Source organism: Bidens hawaiensis, unplaced genomic scaffold, assembly GCF_021521415.1.
Source record: "Bidens hawaiensis isolate Kalapana, Puna unplaced genomic scaffold, B.hawaiensis_p1.1 tig00030275_1, whole genome shotgun sequence".
NCBI lineage: Eukaryota > Viridiplantae > Streptophyta > Magnoliopsida > Asterales > Asteraceae > Bidens > Bidens hawaiensis.
In genome coordinates this window covers 96,014-105,221 of record NW_027505177.1, presented here as the reverse complement: position 1 = coordinate 105,221, position 9,208 = coordinate 96,014, and the positions used below count along the sequence as shown (strand labels likewise).

Sequence of the window (9,208 nt, the reverse complement as noted above, 5' to 3'; positions counted from 1 at the left end):
ATAATGGATGCATTGCAGTCAACTGTGCGCATTGTATATCGTTTTCCAGTGCATATGTAATTCTAAATGGAGTAGCAGTTGTTTAGATGGATACATTTGGTAAGCTCTTCTGTGTTTTTTGCGGCTGTGGCAGCCTCTGTTGCGTCTCCCTAGAAACGTGTCTTGTTATTTATAACATAATGAAGCAGCAGTTATGGCTGGTGATATAAAGTGTGCTTACCTTACTATCAACTAACATGAAGCATGTTCCAGAGCGTTTAAAAGGTTGCCATTTTCGAACAATCCTGACCTCGAGCGGTGACCCGTTTGTGCCGTCGCGTATTTCGACGATATGCTGGATATTCATGGTTGGTAACTGCAAACAAAAGAAGGCAAAGCAGATTAAAAAAAGGCTTACATAATTACATAGTACAGTATGTTGCAGATATAAATAAACCAAAACCAGGTGTAAATACAGATGTATTTGTTACCTAATTTAGTAGTTAACAAACCAACTAATTTTTAAGATCTTTTTAATTCAGCATACAGTCATACTGATTGTAGCAACATGAACGTTCTGTAACTATCGTCTGTAAATAATGTTAATTTAACTTTGACTGTACATGCGTATTCCAATTAATATGAACAACCTATTGTACTTAGGCTAACAAACAGCAAAATAACAAAACTATTAGGCCAGTTAGCTGAATAATTTAAAATGAGAAAGTTGTAATGTGTATATCTAATTACTATCAATCTCATGTAGGAAATCAGAGTAGACAATGTTTCTTGTTTGGTGTTTGCTATCGTTTTCATATGGCTCTATAAGTATTTTCAGTGCATTTGGTGATGTTGCTCTTGAGAAGGCAACATATAATTGCCCATGACTGAAGACCGGTTGAGGGAGGTACACACCAATTTTGTTTAAAGACTAGCCTTGGCTTTTGTTTATAGTCATTGCATAGCACAACTTTACAAGGAACTGCTTCCTTTTGAATATGAATGGTTGGTCTTTGTTATCCAAAGATAGGCAAAATCTTGGTATATAAACTCTATGTCCGACTGTTGTGCCTGTTATGACCTCTGTCACTATAAGTTTTGGTAGAAGTTGTGTAATCAGTAGCCTTGTTCCGTTGCATAAACCAGATTTTTGGTTGAAATTTCTCCACAGAATTATAGGAACAGTAACTTTCAGCTTTAATTCATGCTGAGGCAAACCAGATATCTGAAGTGTGTTCTGATACTCAGTTGGGTATATTGTCGCAATATCTATATTTTCATTTGCACGTGGGACAGCAATATATGTTCTTAGGTAAGTAGTTGGGTTTCCAGGTAGCATGTTGAGGATAATCTGGTTAATGTAGTCGGCTGTTTTATTTTTGGGGCAAACTATTGCCTTCTCTACAAGATCTGAAGGTGTTGGTTGGTTAAGGGAATGTACATCATAGATGTACTGAACCAGGTTTAAGATGGGGTCATCACAATTCGGGATAATATATTTTGTTGGTATGTCAATGACGCGTGAGTTTTCTTTTTGGTCTTCGTGTTTTTTTCCACATAAACCATTGCCGATGCTTAAGAGCCAGTCCAAGAAATTTTGAACCTCCGTTGCAGTTTCTGAATCTCATCACAATTCGGGATAATATATTTTGTTGGTATGTCAATGACGCGTGAGTTTTCATTTTGGTCTTTGTGTTTTTTCCCACATAAACCATTGCCGATGCTTAAGAGCCAGTCCGAGAAATTTTGAACCTCCGTTGCAGTTTCTGAATCCATGTTTGGACGAAGAACACGCATGTTTTGAGTAAGTTTGAACATCTTAAATTTTGGCCACATGTTCGATCTAGGCAATGAGAAGCAAATGATTTCCGACTTTGTAGCTTTGCGCTTTACAAGGAGTATTTGTCTAAAGTCACCACCTAACAGAACTGATTTTCCACCAAATGGGTCTTTGTTGTTGTTTTGGATATCCTTGAGTGTTCTGTCAAGAGCTTCGAAGCATCTTCGGTCACTCATGGGTGCTTCGTCCCATATAATCAATGTTGTATCTACTAGAAGCTGGGATAATTGAGTATTTTTACTGACATTACAGTTTGTTTTATCAGTAAGTTCGATTGGAATTCTGAACCTTGAGTGCGCGATTCGACCAGATGGGAGCAGTAGCGACGCGATACCAGACCCGGCACAGCTAATACAATTTTTCCCTGACCGCGTACAAAGCTGGCTATTGTAGTCCATAGAAATGTTTTCCAGTTCCCCATGACCGTAAACAAAGGCTAATACATGGGTATTTGCTTCTACACACGAGGTCACATACTCGTATACGGCTCGCTGTTGCGGGTGTAGACTTTGTAGGTATTCGTTGTGTTGTTGTAGAAGTTTTTCACGGTCATAATATCTCTCCTCCATTAGTAACTTGTTTTTTAAGGTACGTATTAACTTTTTGTTTGGCATTGGCAGTCCGTATTTAGCGAGTGATGAGAAAGTAGAATGTGAGTTTAACAGAAACTCGAGTTCGTATAATACATACTGGTGTAGCGTGTCATCTGCCACATGGTCTTCGAAACCGCCAGCATAGACGTCGTCATTTCTAGTAATGTCCTCTGACATTGGTCTCCACTGATTCTCGAATAATTTGATAGGGTTAGCCACCTCACAATGTAATAATATGTGTGAAAATAGAGAGCGTAACTCTTTAGGTGTGGCCCATGCCTTAGCTCCTCTAATGCAATTAACCATTCACTATCATCCGCAAGCAAGCCTAAGCTTTCGCATGCGGCGTGATAAGTAACATGTATGATGTCGTTGACTGTGCGGATGTCAGTGAAAGATTTTGCAACCTGTCTGGTGATTCAGTAACATGCATAGGTAAAAAGTTTCACCACAAGAAGGGTGAATGTACACAAGTTTTCCTATAGTTGTCACTGTTTGTTGTGTTCGTCTTATCCATCGCTTCTCTCTTCCGTCCCACTTATACTCTGGTAGATAATCAATGTACCTCAGATGCTGACCACTTGGATCAGATTCATTTTTGGTAAACCATTCTGTCAGCGTTGTTCGTTGAACTGCTGGATTGTTGACCACATTTTGTAGCTGTTGTCGATCCCTTAAGCTAACATTCTGCATATTTTCAAGGTGTACAGCTAGAACTTGTACAGCTGGGTATCTGTGATGTATAGTGAAATTGAGTATCCTCCAAGCCGCCTCATGTGGGCATATATATCTTCCGTCAACAAAGCTGTCGATTTCGTTGGTGGCTGTTGTTAACGTATTCTGAACAGGTGTGGTCGACAGAGAGGGTTGAGTGACTTTAAAACGAATGCGATCGGACCCTTTAGATATATATTTGAATAAATACTTAATCATCATATTCCATCCGCAATACTCAACGTTGATATGCGCGTTAAAACGTAAGCAAAGACTTCTATTATAAGGGACAACGTATGCATTGTCGAGATCTATTCCGTTCTTTTTTACAGAAAACCCGTTAGGTGGTCTTTTATAGTGAATGTAACCATTCTTGTCGAACGAAGTTGTTAGTTGATAACGCTTTGGGAAACTTTTAGAACATTTTCCACCGTTCATGCATTTTGCGCTTGGTTTTGCTAAGCCACAGGGACCGTGCGTCATTGATTCTGTAATAATTTTGTATAAATCTGCCTTTATGTTAGGGTCAGGCACAACCGTAGAGATGTAATGATCGACGTTCTCAGGGCTGGTTATTCTATCCGCAGCCGACACCCATATAAGCATGTGACAATGTGGCAGGCCGCGTTTTTGGAACTCGATAGTATACAAATCTGAATGTGTATAAACAATATTAGGTTATTTAGTTGGTAAAAAGTGAGTGACAACGTTAGTAGTTCAGAGATTTTAGCATGTTACACAAACTTACCAGCAACAACAGTTTCAAAGAGCCTATCATGTTTGATGAATGAACGAAACGCCTCAACTTTAAGTTGGAAGACTCTGCTGATTATGTCAGGCCTATCATTAGCCTTTAGTGCTGGGTACTGGGCCATATATCGAACAATTTCAGGCCAATTCACATTGCGGGTAAAAGTTATGAAAAACTGAGGGTTTCCGTACACACGACAAATTGCAAGTGCATCATGATAATGCTTATACATGTATCTGGGTCCTCCAGTAAATGATGATGGCAAGATTACACGTCTGCCAACGCTTTGACCTTCAGTATCCCCTTTAGCAATAGCATCGTGAACACCTTGAAGATATTCTGTTCGGAACAAGTTCTGATTGGCAAGTATGTAATCAAGACGTTCTTGTTCAAGGCTTATGTATGCATCTACCAAATATTGTTGGAAAAGGCGCCCACATCTTAAAGTTATTGAATAACTGTTATGCATGTCGTGTATAATGAAGCTATTATACATGTTCATTGTCAAGTTTTTGTTTCGACGATCACCGTTGGATACAAGACGCATAGTAGGAGACCAGCCACGGTCTCCGTAAATATGAAGTAGTGGTGCCTGCAGTGGCATATATAGGCTATTATGCTTACTTATACGCTGTGGACGACCGTCTCTGCAGCGGACGACTATATCAAAATCTTCAGCAGCAGATGTACCTTCGTGAATGATTGCACCCATCCTGTTAGGCGCAGGAGAATCATATGATACCTGCCTTGCTGAATTGTATAGGCAAACACTAAAATCAGGGACGTTGGTTGAATAACATAGATCCCTAGCGCAACGAAAAAGCTTGACCAATTCGTTATGCTTATCTAAAATATCCATTATAGCTTTAACGATATCCTCACTCAACCTTCCATCTTCGCAGTCAGTAAACTGGTTAAGTCTATTATGAATCTCATTGGAGGTATCACAAATATACATTTGTAAAAACCTTGGTGGTTGATCAGCAGGCGGGCATAGGCTTCCAAGCCAATGAGATACCTGACCTTCAACCTTAAAAACATAAGGACCAAATCCACAGTTTACTGACCTATAAACTTTTGCACCAAATGAAGTCATTGAGTTATAAGCGCGTATGTCGTCTAGAAAATGTTGGTTTTCAAGAAGAACCTTCATCTGTGAAGGCGTTTCGGTAGGAAGTCGACACGACACCCTACCACCCTTACAACATTGATTATACCGAGGCCTTCTGTTGGATGGAAAGGAAGTAAGTCGTTCCACTGACAAAAAAGTGCACCACAATATTCGCATACGAAATTGCAGTCCCCAAGATCGTGAAAGGTGTTGGCAGAAGACGAACCGCACACGCTGAGCGAAGGGTTAGACCGGTTCTGTAGGTTATTACATGCGCGCATAAACAACGATACCGATAATTTGGTCACACATAAACCCATAACAACACTATGGTTTCCTACATCGTGATCACCTGCAACTAAATCTGGGGCATGCGATAAAACTGAATTGGAAGGTAAGCTTCGGCTGGATCTTTTCCGTGACGACTCAGGGCCAATAGTATCCATAGATGTCTAAAAGACTGGTGACTTACAAACTCTAAAGCAACAGGCCAAGACAGTTTCACTAACCTTAAAAAGCAAATAACTTTACACTAACTCTGTAAATCTACAAAAGTTGCAGAAGTAACGAAGGATAAAGAAATAAGTGTTGCATCAATTTTTCATAATAATAACCTAGGTGTTTGGTTGAGCTATTTTTGAAACTAAGTCCTTTTGCTCAAATCGTATCTTAATAACAGAGTTTAGGTTCACAAACTACTTATTAAAAAAACATGCCTCGTATTTGAGCAGTGGTCAACTAAGGGTCCATTAATAAAGCTTAAAAGTGCAAAGCTGCTTTAAGTCTAATAATAACAAAATCAAGAGCACACTGGTGCACGTATGGATGCCGTTTTACTCCACTTCAAACCGATTAGGTTTTGATTTGGCCTTCAGGTCTGTTTGGTGTACCAGGTTAGCTGCCGAGGAAAAAAACTTTCTAACCATTGTTGAGTAATTAAAACAACGGCTAACTTGAAGCTTTAGAGTAAATTAAGCTTTTGTCACACCCCAACCTACGTCGGAAATGCCGGGGCATGAGCTGATTGCCACAGCTCTCAAGGTACTATCAAGAAGTTATAAAGCAACAATATCTAATTAATTTATTATTATCAAACAACATTCATATACAACAAAAATAAAGAAAATTAAAAATACAAAGCCAACTATTTTTGTATATGTTTTATCCTAGAGTCATCTCTATGTGAGCTTCAGTTCAATAAGCAATCCAAATCTATAACCTGCAAATGCGTACAAAATATATGTTTGTCAACAACACATGTTGAGTGAGTAGATCACCAGTTTTGACACAAACAAAAATGGTAATAATATATAATGATATAAGTGAAAAAATAGGCAAAACTGTTATCTGTGAGTATAAACAATTAAACCATAGCACATACATAAACAATCAACCATAAAGAAAGGGCTAAACCATTACCATGCGAATGGGCATTGGTTACCAAAAATAAGGTGTCGATGAAACCATTGCCAATGCGATCGGGCTCCGGCCACTATGACGGTCGTATAATCATACTATAATGAGATTATGTTGGACCTCTCCGAATGCGATTCAAGTAAACAAGTAAGCAAATAGCAAGTAACAGACAATCTGACAACGCGTGGCCTGCCACGGCGTCCCGTGCGTCCTTTCTTTCCAGCAACTTTCTTAACTCCAGCCATCGTATTCTATAAGGAAACACAAACGTCATCACTTAAGGAACCATTTAGTACAAGGATAGTAAGGCTAACAGGTAATAACAGTGGCCAATTGTGATTAGCTGATCACGTTACTTTCCGTGTCCTATACACTTCCCTTATGAGTCTATTTGTGCTGGTTCTATCCTAAACAGTTAATCAATCAAGTAATCCTATCCCTAACATTCACATATCCTTTCTTTAGCAATCAAGCTAACATTAACATACATATTTAATCATACACTTTACCGTTACTGAGCTTGCTTGAGTGACACATGGCATTCTTGAACTGGCATCTTCTTTCTTTTCTTACTTTAATCCCATTCTCTGTTCGAGTCTAAGCATATAAGATGCTTAAATCTCTCGAACTTTGCTCTGATACCAACTTGTAAGGCCCCGTTACCGGTGCCTCACATTTGGACGTTGGATTTACGCATAAACACAGTTCATAATATCAGAGTTAATAAAAACATTCGCGGAATCTTAAAACATTCAAACCATCATATTACAAAACCATACTTTGTTGCCTTAACGGGCATTCAAATCATTTAAACATAAAACATTGTCTTTAGAATAACATAACATTTCTTGAGATGCCAGCTTCTTCAAGTCCATGCCATGTGCTTCCTCTTATGCAAGCTGCCTCAATCTACTCACCTGCGTGCATACTAAAAATCAGCTACGCTGAGTGAGTTCTAGTTAATCATACAACATACAATCTGTTCTCATACTTGCACACATGCCCGAAGGGGTGTACATTATTCATACTTACTTTTCATACATAACTATCCGTTCTATTTAAAGAGCCTTCCGCTCTATAACCTCACAGATATTATAAGGGTCTGGTCCCTAACATCACAGATATTATAAGGGTCTGGTCCCTAACATCACAGATATTATAAAGGGTCTGGTCCCCAACATCACAGATATTATTAGGGTCTGGTCCCTACCATCACAGATATTATTAGGGTCTGGTCCCTACCATCACGTATATTATTAGGGTCTGGTCCCTACCATCACAGATATTATTAGGGTCTGGTCCCTTTGTTTCGTGTAACTGTACCGTACCTGTTCATACATGCTTTCCTTGACAATACGTGCAATCTCCGAAGAGCGTTCACGTACCATCATCATAACATACATACATTATGCATACATCATATATTCATACATACATCATATCTTTCATCATACTTATCAATCATATCTTAACTACCACCTGACGGTACATGCAATATCCGAAGATCGTTCACGCACCGTCAAACAATCATCATACATAAATCATACAAGGCATACACTTACCACTTAAGATAAGTGTATTAACTATCACATCGAGTATGCACACAGCCCCGAAAACATAACAAGGAAGTGGGGCTAGAAACTCACCTCAAGGCGGTTGCGTTCACCGTTTATAGTTAATCCTTTCCTGAGCTGAGCACGACTAACTGTATAATCATACATATATTAAATACGGCTCTAACTCTTCCTATCGTATACTTAATTAATCTTATGTATCTAAGCCGGTTTTACTTCATTGGATTATTACCGGTTAGTTAATCGTTACACTTTAACCCTTGAAGGCATCTTTCATAAATCATCAAAGTCCAAGGGTCAATTTGTAATTATATCATTCTTTTCTAAGTCCAGGGACTGTTCTGTCATTCTTTCAAAGTTCTAATTCGTCACTCAGTTTTTAACGAATGGGAATTCATAACGAATTAGCCATTATAGCGAATTTGCCTTTGTAACGAATCAGGCATCTTAATGAACTGGTCCTTATAGCGAATTGGACCTTAACGAACTGATCTGGTCAACGAATGAACCCTATAACGAAGGGGGTTCATTCGTCCCTCTCTTAGCGAAAGGCCTTAGCGAATGGCCTAGTTCGCCCTTATTTCCTTAACGAATGACATGCTAGTTCGCTAATCTTTCCTTAGCGAATCGGCTGGCGAATCACACCTACTTCGCTAGTTACCCTTAGCGAATTAGGGTTAGGTCAGGGAATTTCAGAACATTCCCTGACATCGCTAACCTCGTACCAACCTTTTCCGGCGCCGCCTTTTCGGCGCCACCGCCGGAAAACCGCCGATTCGCCGGAAAAACGTGTTTTAACTCGTTTTTCACGGTTTTTCGTCTCGTTCGATCCAGATCTGAGCTAGGGTGACCCCTAAGCTCATCATAGGTTCGGTTTATACCCGAATCCACCCAGATCTCGTGACTTAAACGGTTTAACGGTGTCGGCTCGTCGTTTCGTGTTCATAACTAATGGTTTTAAGCTCAAACAATAAAATGCTATCATTACCTCGGGTCGGTTCTCGGTTTCCTTCTTGATATCGGTTTAGAGAGAGAGAACTAGAGAGAGAATCTTAAGTGTGTGTTTTGGATGGTGTAAGGGATATGTGTAAATGAATTAAATGGAGGATTAATGGTATATATATTTTTGATCATGGGCTTAAGCCCATGGTCTTTCCTTCATTCCTCCATAACCCAAGTCCATAACCCATATCCATTTACCCAACACAAGTCCATCTCGTATTCTATTCA

At 39.4% G+C, this 9,208-nt stretch overlaps 2 protein-coding genes across 2 annotated transcripts; both read right to left on the bottom strand.

The window, feature by feature from the left end:
* Positions 1-1,554: 1,554 nt before the first annotated feature.
* On the bottom strand, positions 1,555-2,718 carry LOC143611243 (uncharacterized). Its single transcript, XM_077085497.1, has one exon. The coding sequence runs from the start codon at positions 2,716-2,718 to the stop codon at positions 1,555-1,557; it is 1,164 nt and encodes a 387-aa protein (XP_076941612.1).
* Positions 2,719-2,799: 81 nt separating this feature from the next.
* Positions 2,800-5,030, bottom strand: LOC143611242 (uncharacterized). Its single transcript, XM_077085496.1, has 2 exons — positions 3,875-5,030; positions 2,800-3,779 (listed from the first exon to the last, which is right to left on the bottom strand). Exons 1-2 carry the CDS (start codon positions 5,028-5,030, stop codon positions 2,800-2,802), a joined length of 2,136 nt encoding a protein of 711 aa, XP_076941611.1.
* Between the last annotated feature and the right edge of the window lie 4,178 nt (positions 5,031-9,208).